The sequence below is a fragment of the Episyrphus balteatus genome, chromosome 4 (genome assembly GCF_945859705.1).
Source record: "Episyrphus balteatus chromosome 4, idEpiBalt1.1, whole genome shotgun sequence".
NCBI lineage: Eukaryota > Metazoa > Arthropoda > Insecta > Diptera > Syrphidae > Episyrphus > Episyrphus balteatus.
The window spans coordinates 66,588,178-66,605,644 of NC_079137.1; the positions used below are offsets into that span (position 1 = coordinate 66,588,178).

A 17,467-nucleotide genomic window follows, 5' to 3' on the forward strand; every position below is an offset into this window, starting at 1 on the left:
ATCTGGTGGTTTGAAAAAAAAAAAAACAGAGAGATTCATTTCAATTGACACAGTGGCTGACAATTTTATATGTGGTTTTTCTATTGTCAGATTGTCGTCATGTAAGTAACCTACCCCATAGCACTTAAGTACTTTGTTCCTTTTATGACACTTATCAATGCAGTGCCATTCTTTGGTTTTTCATCTCCAGTTTCAATGAGTTTTATTAAGCCATTCGCATATAAATGTACAGCATCATATAAATATGCAGCTTCAGCACTTATCTGTAACAAAAAAATTGATGATTGAAAATCAATGATGCTTGATGAAGGACATCAATTTTGGTAATAGATTTTGTGGGATTTTACTCCTCAAATATCAATATTTTCTATATAACAAAAATAAACAAAAAAATATACAAAAATATATATAATTTTCATATATTTTTTTTTGCAATACATTGAAAACTGACCTGTTTTGTTCCTCCAAAGATACCCAATGGATTTGGAAAATTGAATGGTGGCTGTTCCATGTATTTATTTACCTAAAACAAAAACAAAAAAAAAAAAGGACGAATATTTTGTAGATGAATTTTTTTATGGAAATGGAAATTACAGTAAATAAATCATGATGGTATTCAGTTAAATTGGTTGGTGTAGTTCATACAAGGTCACACAGGATTTCGTAGAATGTATATAATTGTAAATTGTGGGAGCTTATTTTCCAATGAATTTATGTGGGCAATTAATCAACTCTATTTTGTTGACATTACACAATATACCAGTGCATAATTTATATCAATTTTAGTGTGTTTTTTTGTTAATTGATTTTTTGGAACGACTATAACAATTCCCCGAAAGTTTAAAATTTAATTTTTTTTTATAATTGATTATTTCGCTTAAAATTGATTTTTTTTGATAAAATAGTTTAAATAGTTTATAGTTATTTGAATATTCTAAAATTAATTTTGTATACATATGATATATGTAATAAAAAAAAACTGAACTATGTTTAAGGATTTACTTAAAAAATATCGTTTAACAGAATTTTTTATTTTTGATTTTTATATTATTGTTTTCGGGAAAAATGAAATATTTAAGTTTATTATTCAACACTGGTAAAAAATGAAAAAGTGAAATTAAATACATTTTTTAGTGAGTCCTAGAGTTTTTTTTTATGGTAAACGCTCGTATCAAAAATTAAAACAAAAAATTCGGAACAACTAATATTTCAATTTTCAATAGATAAAACATTCATTTGTTATGAATTTTGAAACAAATGACTAATTTTGAGTATATGAGTTAAATAGATGAACAAAAATGCTGCAAAATTTCGTGTCCACCATCTTTGATTCAAAGGAACAAACTTTTGGAAAAAAAATTCAAGGGTCAATGTTTTCATTTTCAAATATTTCATACATATATCAGAGTAACTAAAGCTAAAATGGCAAATGTAGGGATTTTGATGGCCTTTTTTTTCAAACACCGATATTAAATTTATATTTCAACCTCTAAGGTTAAAAAAAGCCGTTGTTGCCGTATTCTTAAAATAGAAAAAAAAAATGAAAATTGTCTCTTCCAATGAAAAAAATAACTATTTTATTCTTACAAAAAGTTATCGACAAACAAAATTATTTTATATTTTTTCAGGAGTTATAACACTTGTTATAATTAATCAGAAAAAAATTTTAAAAAATTCCAAACATTAAATTAAAACAAAATCAATAAAAAAAAATCCTAGCAGCTCGCGTTTTTGAAATATTACCGTTAGAAAATGCAAAAAAATGACTACTTCGGGTGGTTTTTTTTTTTCATGTAAGAAAATTTTTTAAAATTAAAATTGTAACGGTTTCTAAAAGACCTGTTTTTCTTCTTTCAAAATCTGTTTAAATCTTTCCGATATCTTTCGTATAGGTCAAGATATCTTAAGATGAAGTAAGTGTGTTTTGCTGAAAAATCATAGAGGATGTAATAACTTTATAATACATTGGTAAGCCAAGCAGCACATGTGTTGTCGAAAAAAATTTTAGCTGTTGCTGACTACATATTTAATACCCTTTTCAAAAATGTAATTAAAAGACTTTCATCAGCTCTAGTTTCTTAGTTTCAGCAAAGTAGATATAAAACAGAAAAAAACATGTATTTACTTAGAAAAACTTTATTTAAAAAAATAAATTAACCATTAGTTTCCAAAAAACTTCGTTTTAAGGCTCTCCTCTGGTGTGCTGACTTTGGAAAATGACCTATAAGAGACCAACAATAGTCAGACATCATATTCGTACAAACGGTAGAGAGGGTAGGTGGTGACAGTTATCAGAAAAATAATTTTTAAAAATCGCAGCCATATATTTTGTGAGTTATGGGCATTTGAAAAAAAGTCGAAAAAAATGGTCACCCTGTGACGGTTTTCATGTGCCGTGACTACAAATTTTTTTTTTTCAATTTTTCTTTTGTTACGGAACTTTGAATAACCCTGCTACCAAATGCATTCAAAAATTTTAACTCAGCTGCATCAGTTTTAAAGCAAATATTACTTTTTTGCACAACTAAGTACTAAAAAATTTTACATGACTCTAATTCAATGAACCGTAGTGTAAAAAAAAAAGCACTACGATGTTTCGGCAAGTTATCTTAAAAGTTAGTGTGTTCAATTCTCTTTTCAAAATGGTATAACATTGTTGAGAATATTCTATAAATAAAATCAAAAAGTGGATTTTCTTGAAACCTGATACTGAGATTCTGCGTAATTTTCTAGACCCGTTCTTTTTTTTTAATATCTCCTTTTTAACGCATATCTCCCATATACAGTTTTTGAGATATTGTAATTTTCTTTAAAACGGCTCTAACGATTTCGATTAAATTTGGTGTACGTAACGGTCTAATTGGTTCTAACAAAACTACGTTTTTAGTTTTTAAACGGAAATATTGCGTTGGTTTTTTTATGCAAAAATTGACATATTTTTTAGGTTCGTAATCAAAGCATAACCTAATTTTATTCAAAATTTCCAGACAGATATTTCTTATCATTTGGAAGTGTAAAATGTAAAAAAAAAATTTAAGTTTCTGAAAAAAATTTAATTTTTTTAACTTTATATTTATTTTTTTTTTTGTCTCGAAACTTAACAAAATGTTAATTATCCGCAATAGATATTTAAGATATTGATACTTTGAACGACAAGAGCAAGTACGTGCCACCCAGTCGTGCATTTTATTTTATACAAATTAAGTTAAAAAAAAACTAAAGACTTTAAAGCACAAAAGCTCTATGGTGGTCTTTAAGTACTTAAATTAATTTTGTCTAGAATAGAAAAAATCTCTTCCCAAAAAAGAAAAATATGTTTAGATTTGATATGGATTAGTATCCAGACAAATTAATGTCTACAATTTGACAAGGATAATGAACTTCATATATCATTCAACAACCCTCGCTCATAACACCATACAAAAATAGAAGCAAGCAATCTAACAAACACAAAATCCTCTGTTATTGAAAAAGGAAAAAAAGTACAGAAAAATATAGGCCAATCCTTTATCAAACTTAAGGATTCCAAGGTAGGGATCAACATTCTTTCTTTTCAATTATCGTTTGACAAATCCTTGTTCATATCCAAACAGATAAAAAAAAGGAAGAAGACACCCTTTTCCTAGAACTACGAGGCATAAAAAGAACACTCAATCAATGATATTTATCAAACATCATCATATTGAAACGGCATTCTGATTGATTAACTTTTCCATCGTTTGAACTTCCGATGACGACCTATGATCCTTGTCTGTAATTGAAAAATTATAACCTCTTTTTTTCTGTTCCTCCTCAAACACCATATTGTTTTTAGATTGTTAAGAGGAAATTATTGTACATAAAATTTATCGTCTTTTTATTATATTTTTTACTTACCTCTTTGGCAAAATTTTCAAATAAAGTTGGAGCTGTAGGAAATATCCCCAGATACGATTGAAATGCTTCCTCAGCTTTAGAATCAATTGTCTCCAAGAGTAAACCACGCATATACTGGTCCGGTGACGAAGGATCATATTGTTCAATATCAATGCCCACAACAAAGTATTCGCCTTTCGATAAAAGTCCTTTCTTGTGTAAACTCACCATGAGTCCGACGTGCTCGTAGTAATGACTTAGGATTAAATAAACTGGAAAGAGTAAAAAAAAAAGAAAAAAAAGTAAAGAAAAAATCTATATAAAACAAGTAGTTACAAAAAGGATATTTCAAGAGTGCATAGCAAGGAATTGAGTTGTGCCAAGCTTGAGTAGATTTTATTTGCAATGCCACAAAGATTTAAAGATTTTATTATTATTTTCTCTTGATGCAAGAAGAATATTGGCATTCCAATTAATAAATAAAAACTCTTAAGATAGAATCCTTGAAGGATGTTTTATTAAATTCTAAACATCGTTTAGCAAGCCAAAGCTCTTCTGAAAAGGCATATCACAAGAAATGCAACACCGATGTTAATTTAAAATAAACATAAATCATTCCTGTCACCGGAAGTATCTCTTCTGAAATAAACACCACCACCGACAATGACGTAAATTTACGATGCTGGTGTTGCAAGGATGCTCTACAAAATACACTTCCTTGCCAAAAACCCAGGACCACACTTAAATATTTACAAAACTATGAGACAGAGAAGACGACTTGAAATAGCTTCTTATATCTAAATTTCAATAAAAAACAACAACAAGAAAAAAGGACTCACTTCGTGTGTTTGTATAAGTCCTTTCCACCAACTCATCAAAAGGATTCGCCATGTAGCCATGATGATAGATTGTATTCCATGTTAGAGTGTCACGAACCTTTACACCAGCCTTACGCAGGATATTCAGGATGGTATCAGCAATTGGATTGTACAAGCTTTTCACATTGTCAAGGTACAAAAATGTCACCTGGATGTGTGTTGAAAGGGAAAAAGGAAGAAAAAAACGGAAACAAAATGAAATGTAACGGAAAAAAATATCGCACACCATATTTTTTTTTTCTCTCAATGAAGATCCTGTTTTTTTTTTTTTTGTTGTATAGCCAAAGGGGCCGGAATATTACTCACTTGAGTCCAATTGAAAGCTAAAAGTAGTGAGACAACAGATTTTGAAATCTGTGTGTCTGGCGGACGTGTTCGGGCAAATGTGGGGAAATCCTTTTTGTTTGAAGTTTCCCTATGGGTGCAATACTGAAAAAGTGATGATGATAGAATAGAGTAAAAATGGTCTTTGGTAGTTGTTATGTTTTATTTATTTTTTTTTTTTCTGTACGATCAAACTTACATAGGAAATCATTGGTAGATTAAAAGCAGCTGCCATTCGTCCTTCGTGTACACAAGTTTCCTGCGGACCTATATAACCAGCAACTTGACGTGTCCATAAAGATGCTGTCTGCCTGATACTAGACACTTCATCACCATATGTTTCGGCAACAACAAATGCTAGAGAATGACCAAGGTTTTTTAGTTTGCCACTATTGACTTGGGAAACGGCGAGAGATATTGCTCCGGAGATTGTGATTCCTTAAAACAAATTATAGATTACATATCAGAGGTTTTTGGTCATAAGCAAAGAGCCATAAGAGTATTGAAGATATGTCAGGCAATATCAAAAGCAATAACTTATGGATAGTCGTATTTTGTAAAATAAACGACCGGGTCTTATAGTTAATTACATTTGTAAAACCTTTTCTTTAAAAAAAATAGTAAATATAATTAATAGTAATCAAAGGAAAAAAAAGAAATACAACAATTAAATTAAGCTCCGAAAATGGAACGCAACTTTATATTTTTCGAAAATGTAAGCATTTTTTTAATAGCTATTTTTTTTAATAATTATTATTTTTTGACAAAAAATAATTTAAAAGTTGATATCCCATTTGTCTTGATCAACACTGTTTTGTTAAATCAGCTTTAATCAAAATTTTAAAGAATTCAATACTCCGTTTTTTTTTTTTTTTTAATTTTTCTTACATAGCTATGTCATGTAAGCTTTTATGACAAAGAAAAGCCAAACACACAAAAATACATTTGAAATTAAAAAAAAATCATGTGTGCAATTCACACGTGGTAAAAGTGAAACCTTAAAAAATAATTTTTCTTACGAAAAAAAAATCGAAAAAAATCTACCTTTTTTTATTTCATCACCTTTAAATCCATATTTTTTATATGACAACCTATAATAAATTTTATATCATCTAAAAGCTTATTATTCACCTTGTATATGTCGCTTCAATCATATTTCTACCATGCCCACAAAAAAGTAAGAATTTTTGAAAGCTAACCATGCCAAAATTTCAAACTGAGATTACAGATCTCCACAGGTGTTTTGAGGTATTTTTCAAGTTTTTCAATTCAAGATTGAGTAACTTGTAGAGCACGTACCGTTATGTGTGATATATCAAATGAAAGGTTATATTATCAGCGTGCGTATTAAAGTTTCATAAAATTTGTATGTGTTCTAGATCAAAAGATATAACAAGTTATCTCAGGATTTGGAATATGAAATTAATTGAAGTTTGGCAAATTTATAGATTATTTAATTACCCATCTACAATATTAATTTCATTCATCTATCTATTAAAACAAAAAAGTTATAATCAATTGATTTTTCATGTCGCTTTTTCGTTTCATCTTGTTTCAAATCACTACGATACTAAAGAAGTTTTCACTTCAAAAAAAAAAGTTTTTTTTTTTAATGCAGAAAATGTATAGTTTACGTTGAATTTTGTTTTTAATTAAAATTTTTTTATTTGCAACAATTATTTTTCTTTAACTTGAAATGGAACAAAAAAGCATTTGAAAAATGAAAATAATTTCTTTCAACCCTGTATCCGACAGACGAGAAGCACATAAAATTCGTCTCATCATGTTATTTTTTATGACCGGCTCACAGTAAGCCAGATTTTCATTTTTTGTTTCCAAATTTATAACTTTGGAAAGGGTTAAGATATTTTAATAATTTTTTAATAAACGTTAAAATGAGAGAAAAACTAATTTATAAATTTGTATATAATTTAAAAGTAGTAATACTTTTTTTTTTTATTTTTTCGGCGACAGACAGATGAAAATTAGGCGAAAATAGGCGAATACATGAATGAAAAACCTCAAAATTTCGATTGTTTCTTTTGGATGCAGAATGCACCAATACCACACACACTTGCATTTTTAAGATTAAAATAAATAAATAAATAAATAAATAAAAAAGATTTGTACACCAAAACTCTAAAAAATTCAAAAAAAAAAAAAATTTCTTTGATTTTAAAAATAAGGAAACTTTGACTATCGGTGTCAGACGATTCCTAACACCGATTTTTAAACTTCTTTCCATTTTTTTAGGCCTATAATATTTTCTAAGTATATAAATTAGTTTTGAGATATGGTTTTGTAAAATTTAACATTTTTGTAAATTTGGAACAAAAAAAATATATTATCAGTCGCTCACAAAAAGTCACAACTATTAATTTTTTCTAGACAGGCAGTTCAGTATCGGCTCAAAAAATATGTTTCTTTTTTCAATAGCATGACCTTACTTTTGCTAGTACATTATATAGAGAGATAACCAAGTCTTTGAAAAAACGACTTGTTTTTGGGTTCATCGGTTAGTTGTTTGAATGCGGGTAAAACGTCTATTTTAGTAATCAGAAATAAAAGGGCATCAGGATCCGACTATATAACAATGTCTACATTCACTAAATTCGGAAAAATTTAAAGTGGTCTAACTAAATCTATAGATATTCAAAAAACATCACTTTTGACGTTTTACCATTACGCCATTACATCACAAAAACTGACACGAGAATTTTCATTTACGAGTACTCACTCAGAGCAATATTTAAAAAATTAATAGTCAAAATTTGAAAAGCAATGTCTTGAAAACCCCATTAATTGAAAATTTTATCAGACCATTTTGTCAAAAATAATTTTTTCAGAATTAAGTTCTTCAGAACTCAAATCAACAAAGAATGAAGAAATCATTTCATTATTATAAATATCTGATCCAAAAATCAGTACAAAATTTGACGCATGGTCTTCTTTTACAGAACCGACAAGGTAACTGGGCTATATGAGAAAAAAAAGATATAGATTTTTATCCGAAACTTCGTTGGTAAACTGTCTATAAAGATAAGTTTAAAGTTTGCCAATTTGTAAAAGTACCATATTTGATAATTTATACTTTACAACATAAAAGTTAAAGCAAAAGTCAGTAAGATCATCGCACAAAGTTTTATTTCAATTATCATCAAAACTGAGATATCTCTAAAGCTTTGTTTATTTATAACTGCCTGCTTTGCATTTTAATTTAAGACTTTTCTTTGAGTTCTTAAAGATTTAACAACGAAAAACACATCAAAAACAAATAAAATCCTTTAGGACTTTGCAACCTCTCTATTTCTTTATCCCCGTTTTATACCTATTTATAACTCACCTGGTCTTTGATATTCCAAATTGCCTGGTTTCCTCTGTGACCCCGTTAAGTATCCTAATGTAAACACCTCTGAATTAACATTTAAAATTAAATTCAAAACAAGAAATAAAACGTAGGCAGGAACAGGATACACTTGAAGTTCGAATAGTGCTGCCTTAAGTCGAAAGTATGACCTCATTACGTGTAAAAACCCTTTTTGTAAATGAAAAAGGGGTCGAACGCACTCTCCTGTGTAAGTGCACAAAGGATATGCGGTGGGAGGATGGTATCCTTTGTTACTTATTTTCTAATGTCTTGTGACTAATTATTATTTTATTTTATAACAGCAGTGATTCAATTAATGTCCTTTAGCATAAATAAAGTTAGTCCTTGCATATTATTTATCATCACCAGAGTTTCAAAGGATGCCAGAATGTAGGATGTAGTCGTCCAAAATGAAAAGGAAACATTTTGTCAGCATCACCTTTTGCTAGATGTCATCTCGTTTGTAATGGTTGGTTGTATCCTTTTTGTGCAACTAAATTGTATTTATTATCATTTGCTTGTCATGATTTAGTAATTTTATGCTTTGCATCACTTTTGTTTTGTTTCAATGACTGAATGTTCACCTTGTGTAGGAAAAATGACAGTGGCTCTTTTGTTCGATGGCTGAGTTCGATGAGGCAAAAGGAATTCAATTAGCTTTATATTTTCCATTGAGATTCTATAAGCTATCGAAAGGATCAATATGTAGAAGTCCATGGAACTGAAATGAGATGAAAATGGAATATAAATGACATTTATTAGCTGTTAATGGCTGGATAAAGAAATGAAATTGAGAGCAGTTTATACCTATGCAAAATAATAATTGAATTTCTAAACGACTTTGATTGTGTTTATTGCAAATCAAAACATTTTTCACTGGCAAATTTGTCATCACCAATTAAGCTTGAATTAATTTTGAATGGAATCCAAGTTTGACAGGTTTATATTCATTTTAATTTGGCCAAAAACAAATTGAGACCGCCCACATTCAAGCCTGGCTAAATGTGTGACTTAATGTGATTTATTTGTTGGCAACGCGACATGTTGCTTTCAATTACAACGAGAGTGGTAGCAAAAAAAGAAGAAAACAGAAAAAAATTGTAAAAACGTTGGAGCATTTTTTTCAAGTTGCTGTTGACTTCTGCCAGCCATTGAAGAGGTGTGAGCCAAATAGCTCCATCACTGGAATTCTAATTAGTTGCAACTTGCAACTCGGTGCATAGAGTAGGTTCCACTATGGTGTAAAGCAAGAGCACTTTGTTGTTGTTGAAGTGGCTGTCGTCGTCGATGTTAAAGTTGTTTGCTCCTAGAGTGCAATCGATTTGGCGGGCTTTTCAATATTCCAATCAGGTCGAAGTGGAGGCACGCCAACACTCACATTATAAAATGCTCGTGTGTGAAATGGAAATTTGAATTTATTTTACGTACATTTACTAAGGAAGGACAATTTATTCATTGAAATTGCATTAGAAATATAGTTAGAAATAGTGGGATGGACATTTTGGTTTTTATGCGGGTATTTAAAAATAGAATAAACGTTTTATTCTTTGTTTTTTTTTTATATTGTTGTATTTCCGGGATCCGGGTTTTGGTTTTTTGTGTTACATACTGCAATTAGAATAGTTAGTTTTAAAGATTCAAGATAAAATCTCTTTTTATTATTTTCATTATGTTGGATAGGTATTCATGTAGATTTATTATAATTTAATCAAATTTAAATTTTGTATACGAAAAAGGACAACCGCGTCGTTTACCATAAAAGAAACAGAATTATATTGTTAACTCTTTTTTGTATTCCTTCCGGTTTTTTCGTATTTTGTACTTAAACGAGTAATTTTTATGGATTGATTAGGAAATCTAATCAATATTTTAAAAATTTTGAATTTTAACAAAAGTTGACTCTTGAGTAATCCGATTTTTGAAGAGTAGAATTTTTTTAAGGAAGATAAAATACAAGTCTTCCATAGAAATATTTTAAAACAAAATGCTTAATCGTGCCTTCAAACACAAAAAAAAAATTTTTGACTACGTATTTTGAACAATTTGCAGGTCACTGTGACGTATACGTAATTTATTTTCGAATATTTTGTTTGGAGATAAATTGGGAAATTGTTCATGACAAGTAAAAAAATTTAATTTTGAAAAATGATTATCCTTATTTCCTTAAAAAGATCATATAAAACCGATTACCGATGGGGGAAGACTTGTGGTGATTTGAAGATTGAAGTAAGTAACTTCAAATTTGTGGTCATTCGGCATGCATGTTTTTTTTTTTTTTGGTTTTATTTTATTTTTTATTCTATTTCATATTTATTTCAATAGGGTACTACTAATATTACTCTAGTAATACACATTTTTTCAAATATACCCACATTTTCTTTACTTCTAAAAAAAAACACCCTTTCACATAAAAAAAATTTATAGACTTACATTATTCGTAATTCCCATGGGAAAGAGAACATATTTAATGAATTTCGTAAGGGTACCATTTATACCATTGATTTTATCGGACTTATCGCGGATTTTACCCTATTTCCCAAAAAAACACCCTTAACCTAAAATATTTGTATAGACTTTTTGAGTTCTGGATTTCTGTTATAAATGAAACATTTTTACCAATTTTCATTGGTGTAACAATTTTTTCCCAGTTTTTGTGGTAATAATTCCGAATTTCATCATTTCTTGAAAAAAAAACACCCTTTCACTCAAAATAATTTTTTTGCTTTTTATAGATTCTTAATTCTTATACCAACCAAAACTATTTCACCAAGTTTTAAAAATTAATAAAATATAAGTTAGCTGTTATGATACCTTTCTCACACACAACTTAACCTATCAAAAAAACACCCTTTCACCCAAAATATTTTTAAAAACTTTATGAATCCTTTGTCCCTGTTTTATTTTAAACCTTCATCCCAAATTTTGTTAGTGTAGCATGTTTTTTACATTGGTTTCGGTTATATTTTACTTGTTGAAGTCAAAGAACAAGCACCCTTGTTTTTAATCGGCAATAACTTTTCTTAAAGCAATCGTATTGACTTTATTTTTATGTCATTAGATTCAGCATCAAAAAATACTTTGAAAACATGTGTCATATGATGATATTCAACAAACAATTTTTTTCAGTATATTTTTGATCTTCACCCCCTCCCTCTTGTCCCCGAAAAAACACCCTTCCACCCAACTTTTTTTTATAGACTTTTTATGTACTTGGTTCTTATCCCAAAAGCAAACTTTTTGCCAAGTTTCATGAGTGTAACATTTTTTTTTTTCATTTATTGATTTTATGTGCTATTTTACCTGTACTATATAAGTTGATACTGAAAATGATAAAATAGGGTTGTCACTTTACAAAAAGGAACATCTATGTGGCAACCCAATTTTAAAGCAAAAACTGTCAAATCACTAACACTGTCATATCTTTGTAGCTTGATTAAACAAGAAAAAAAATTAATTTAAGAAATAAAGGCCTTCAAATGTCTTTGATGGCAACTTTATTCAAATGAAAAAAAAAAAAACAGTAGAAAAATCTTTTTTGAACAAAAGATTACAATTTTGTATACCTACACTAGAAATGGTAACGGAGTTATGAAAACCATAGTTATGTGCGACAGAGTTACCAGCGTCAAAGTTACGCAAAACTGAAGTTACGAATAACCGAAGTTATGAACCAGAGTTATGAACAACAAAGCTATGAAACGTGGTTTTTGGGTTGGCAACCATTGATAGGAACGATATACGGAAGGAACGTACCAAAAAGTTAGAGCTTATAGGTTGAGTCAAGGCAAGAACAAAATTGTATGGGACGGGGTGTGTATTTCTAAAAAATGACTTAATTTGGAAAAAAATTTACTTAAAATCAACGGTTACACCATATCGTACTGTACTTTTTTGTAAAGCTACGTTTCTTAGCTTTGTTGTTCATAACTCTGGTTTTTCATAGCTTCGGTCTTTCATAACTACGGTTATTCGTAACTTCGGTTTTTCGTAACTTCGGTCTTTAATAACTTCGGTTATTTCGTAACTTCGGTTTTGAGTAACTTTGACGCGCATAACTTTGGTATTCATAACTTCGTCGGTTTCCCCCTACACTAAAAGGCTAAACTTTCTATTAAACTTTGGCTGACACTCACTTCTATCTAAAAAGTGTCGGGTGTCATCTCTTTATATGAGCATCAAGACCTATGCGGTTACTCAAATGCTAAAAAACACCAAAATTACTTATTTTTCCGCCAAAATGTATGATATGTATTTGAGAAACTTAAGGATTAAAACATTTATAAACCGCATTTGTTTTTAATAGAAAGTTTGTTCTAGTTTTTTTTTACTGGTTGCTTAGATATTGAAGATAGAAATTTCTTTTCAAATTCAACAAATGCGTTAAAAAAAATAGCATAATACATTTTATATTTTTATAAATAAAGCTGAATCTACAAGCTTTTGAACCTTATGTCGTTTTCGATTGGCTCCCCGGAAGCGTCCGGAATCATTCAGAAGCCTTCTGAAACCGTTTTATTGGATTTGAAATGACAGCTAGAACTCTTCTCAGAAGAGAAATTCTCTTCTCGATTTCTATTCAGAACCCGTCAAAATTTTTGGTTTTTCATTCAAGAATTTATTATTTTTTGAAATTGAAATTAATTACAAAACAAACACGGATAAATAAATGCCATGGAATACAAACGTTATAACCAAATATTGAATACAAACGTAAAATTATAATTTTTTAATGTTTTTCGTTTGCAAGAAAAAAAAATACTAAAAATATTTGACATTTGAAATTTTACACAAGCACAAAAAAAAACAAAATTGAGTGGAATGGATTCAAACTGTTTTATTGGATTTCAGAATGAGTGAATCCTTGAGTGAAACCAATCGAAAACGACATTAATAATTTCTTAGCATTAAAAAAAAAAGAAAATATTTGTTAATTTTTGGTTGCGAAAATATTTGTTAAATTTCGGTTGAAAACAATTGGAACTCTGAAATTCCATTTTTATTTTTAAACACTAGCATTTTTCACACATATACAGCCTCTAAAAAATCACTTAAATGACTTTTTATGTCCTTGCAAGTCCGGATATCCAAAAAATTAGTACTAAACTCCCAAGTTAATTAGGTACCTATTCAATCATAGGTATATATTTTCAACAAAAATAAATAAATGTATGAGTTTGGATCTGAAAGGTTATTACTTATTACCTATGTGAAATTACCACTTTTTTCACGCACTCCAATCCATATTTAATAATACAACACTCAGAATTTAATATACATATATTAAAATTATGATAAGTGTCATTTTGAACAATTCTGTGAATTCAATTTCAAAAATAAAAAAAATTAATCTATTGTATTCAATTAGCTTAATTAATCTCAATTTAGCCTTCAATATTGCATCGGAAATTATCTTTATCCAAATTTTTTTTTTTTTTTGCTTCATAATCCAAGACAACACTTCACTTAATTATCACAAAAACTAAATACACTATACCACAACAAAGTGCTAAAACTGCAATTTTGCAATTGAAATATTATGACTAAGTCAATATAATGCGTCCGGTAAATTACTATGATTATTAAAACATTAAACCACAACAAAACATTCATTAACTATCCAATAGTGGGAATTGTATATACACACAATGCAACATTGTACATTGAATAGGAGTTTCGAGTTGTCTTGGAGTATACCAATAGCAACTACAACTAAAACAACAACTTACCACCTAGCAATTAATTAACATAATTTAAAATCGATATCGGAATAAATTTTACCTCTAGATGCTATAACACATGGTTGCCAACAGGGATGAAATTTTTTAAAATTTCTTCAATTTTTCAAATTTACGTATGAAAATTGGACTTATCGTAATAAATCTAATAAAAGGTATATCAAATTAAGCCTACTTAGGGCCATTTTGTTCACTAGAAGTTGAACATAACTTGAGGATTTTTATCTTCAACTTCGCAATTTGCTTTTGTTCACTGAAAGTTGACGTTTTCAACTTTTGATTTTTAACTCGAGAGTTTGTCAACTTTCAGTTTTCTCAACTTCCGGAAATTGTAGAAGTTTAGAAAGCAAACATGAGAGTTTGAATGAAAATGTCATGTTTTTTGTTTTATTTATTGAGAAAAAAAAATTGATCCAAAATTTTCCGAATAATAATATTTATTAATAGCAAATTGGATAGAAGTATAATAAACAAAATGGGTTTTATAAAGAATATTTCACATATTATCAAAAGACAAATATACTTATATTTTCACTTTCTTTTACACAAATTACTGATTGTTGCATTTTATATTGAGCTTCTGAATATTTTCCAACTTCAGATATACACAAACAAACAATTGAAAACAAATTGATTTGTATATAATCATTTTTTCTTAGAAAAAAAAAACAAAATAATTCATGACATATCATTTAAATTATTATTTACTCAAATTTGACATTTTGTTTGCATTTCAGACTTAAAGTTGACAGATTTTGTATTAATTGTCACAAATATCCCAGGGATATTTTTAAAACTGGAAGTTGGCCAACTTTTGTTTTTCAAACTCGAGAGTTAAAAACAAAACAGTGAACAAAATAGATTCTCAACTTTTGTTTTAACTCTCGAGTTAAGGTCAACTCTCAAGTTTGTCAACTTGAGAGTTTGCTTCAAGTTAAGCAATAGTGAACAAAATCGCCCTTAAGCTATTTATTAGATCAAGATTTTTGGGCGATGAAAAACCCGGCTAATAATTAGAATTTAAGCTACAAATAAACTTGGAATGTGCAATACAATACATTTTTGAAATATTTTCTTTTGATAAATTAAAAAATATGAGTTGGCAACCATAATTCGTGCCACTATACCACCAGAAAACCAAACCGAGCACTACTTGTTGCATTTTATTCATTTCAACTTCGCCTCGTGCAACTCAAGTGGCAAACGATGATAAAAATAAATTTTCAATTTGGGTTACTCAAATGAACTTATCACTTAATCAAAAACTACCGCCGCACAATGGGGCAAAATTCAAAAAAGCTGGCATTTAATCGAATCATAAAGTTTAGCTTTGTTTTGAATAACCCAACTATTTCTCTTTGAAAAATAATAGAGAATCAGAAATGAGAGAGAAAAAATTAATTTAAACCACGTGTAATTCAGGAGATTGTCTCAAAGGAAGAGAAATATCACTTCTCGGTAGAATTTTTACGACTTTCAATCATTTTGGGTTGTTTCAATAAATTGTGTACTGTTAATTATTTTTTACTTGTACAAAGTTGAATCTTTTTGAAATTGAATCAGTGAGTCTAGTACGTTCTAATAAATTTTCTTTTTATGAAAAATATGTATTCAAAATATTTTAATTCCTAGTCAAAAATGAAAAATAACCTAAAAATAATGTGTTTTCTGCACTCTTCTGAAAACCTTAGTCTTTTAGTTGTGATCGCCGTAAAACGCCAATAAGTTTTAGATGTCATTTTGTTCTGGGTTTTATCTAGTTTTAGAATATGAAAAGTTTTCTTGCTACTTTTTGCTACTCTGTGAGAATTGTTCATTTTTAGTTGGTGACGTCATTTTCTATAAATGCTCATATTTTAGTCGAAATTGAGAGTGATAAAGACATTTAAATTATTAAATTGGTTCATTTATTAAATGTGTACTTATGTATAATAAAATATTTAAGAAAAATTAATTGAATAAATTTATTTAAACAAAATAAAAATAAAATAATAAAAAAAAAACATAAAAAATTTCAAGTGGCAACCCTAATTTTAATTTTTTTTTATATATATAATTGCAATTGCATTACTATTTTATAAATGGCATTGAAAGTTTAATTGAAACTGATTGAGGATTTTCCGAGAAATTTCGAAAATCTTAAAAAAAGTGTATGGGTGGTAACCCTAAAAATGGGCGTGGCCATTCGATATTTTGGCTATGAACTAACATTTGTATCAGTAATACTTGTTCCAAATTTCAAGTGTCTAGCTCTATTGGTTGATTTAATGCCACCTTTTTGCCATTTTGCCCCATTGTGCGCCGATGAGTTAGTAAAAAAAAAAAATATCAATTCGCGTGCGGTAGTGATGATGTTTACTATGACGCCCAGCGATGTTGATGATGTTGATTATTTTGATAATGGCCAGTCAAATCGATTTCCTGAATTAACTTCCTGCATCCTGTGGCTCCGCAAAGAGTCACGTAGGCTCGCCAACATGATTACTCACTCAGCTTTACGTCGTCGTAGTTAGTCGTTTCTCATTTGCATGCAAATGTGAAAATTATTCGAAAGGAAGAAAAAACAATGGAATTTTGCGGCGAGAAAAAACAAACTCAATAGCAGAATTACATCAAGGCATGTATGAAGATAGCAAATTTAAAGCTATACGATGAGTAAAATCTGATGTGATAGGGGATCTTAATGCTTTTCTATAGGGTGTTAATAAGATATTAATCATTTAATAGAAATACACAAATAGGCGTTAGTGGAATAGATGCTGAAAAAGCTAAAGTAGCTAATATCTTTACCAAATTATTTTGGAGCTAATTGCCTAATGCATAGGTACATAAGTAAATATGGCGAAAGGCATATGACAGTGGTGAATTAAGTTCGTTTTCTTTCAACGGCTTTCACAGGGTGGTTTGTTAACCGGGTACTAGGCGTTATGTTTTTTTAAATAACGATAATAAATTACTAATTCTTAATTTGAACCATGAAACTGGACCAAAAAAAAAGTCGGTTTACGGACGATAATTTTTCGTGATAACGTCATAAGAAAACAGGTTCAGTGCTTTTGTTAAAAAAAAAATGATCTAAAAATTATTTATTTGTCAACTTTCTTGTTAAAAAATGTATAAGATAATAATTCTTATAGTAAAATACTTCAGCTAAAAATTAAAACCTTACATATTTATACCTGTATGTTTTGTAGAAAAAAGGAATAACTTTTTGAATCCAATCATAATTTACAAGAGCTAAGAAAAATACCTTTTTTTTGAAAAGCTTACAAAATACTTAATTTTTACAATGCAAAAAAGGTATACAA

General features: G+C 29.0%; 1 protein-coding gene across 2 annotated transcripts in view; it reads right to left on the reverse strand.

Moving 5' to 3' along the window:
• The window catches only part of LOC129917885 (speract receptor), a 100,137-nt gene that overhangs the window by 12,355 nt on the left and 70,315 nt on the right, over positions 1–17,467 (reverse strand). Inside the window, exons 2-9 of one of the 2 annotated variants that reach the window (XM_055998085.1) lie at positions 8,978–9,145; positions 8,401–8,917; positions 5,257–5,495; positions 5,040–5,162; positions 4,695–4,881; positions 3,877–4,127; positions 452–523; positions 115–263 (exon numbers count right to left, since the gene is read on the reverse strand). In XM_055998085.1, the coding sequence (XP_055854060.1) occupies positions 115–263; positions 452–523; positions 3,877–4,127; positions 4,695–4,881; positions 5,040–5,162; positions 5,257–5,495; positions 8,401–8,578 (1,199 nt within the window). In that variant the 5' untranslated portion in view covers positions 8,579–8,917; positions 8,978–9,145. Of the gene's footprint in view, positions 1–114; positions 264–451; positions 524–3,876; positions 4,128–4,694; positions 4,882–5,039; positions 5,163–5,256; positions 5,496–8,400; positions 9,146–17,467 lie in introns of both variants that reach the window. The other variant, XM_055998084.1, reaches the window with a different exon arrangement.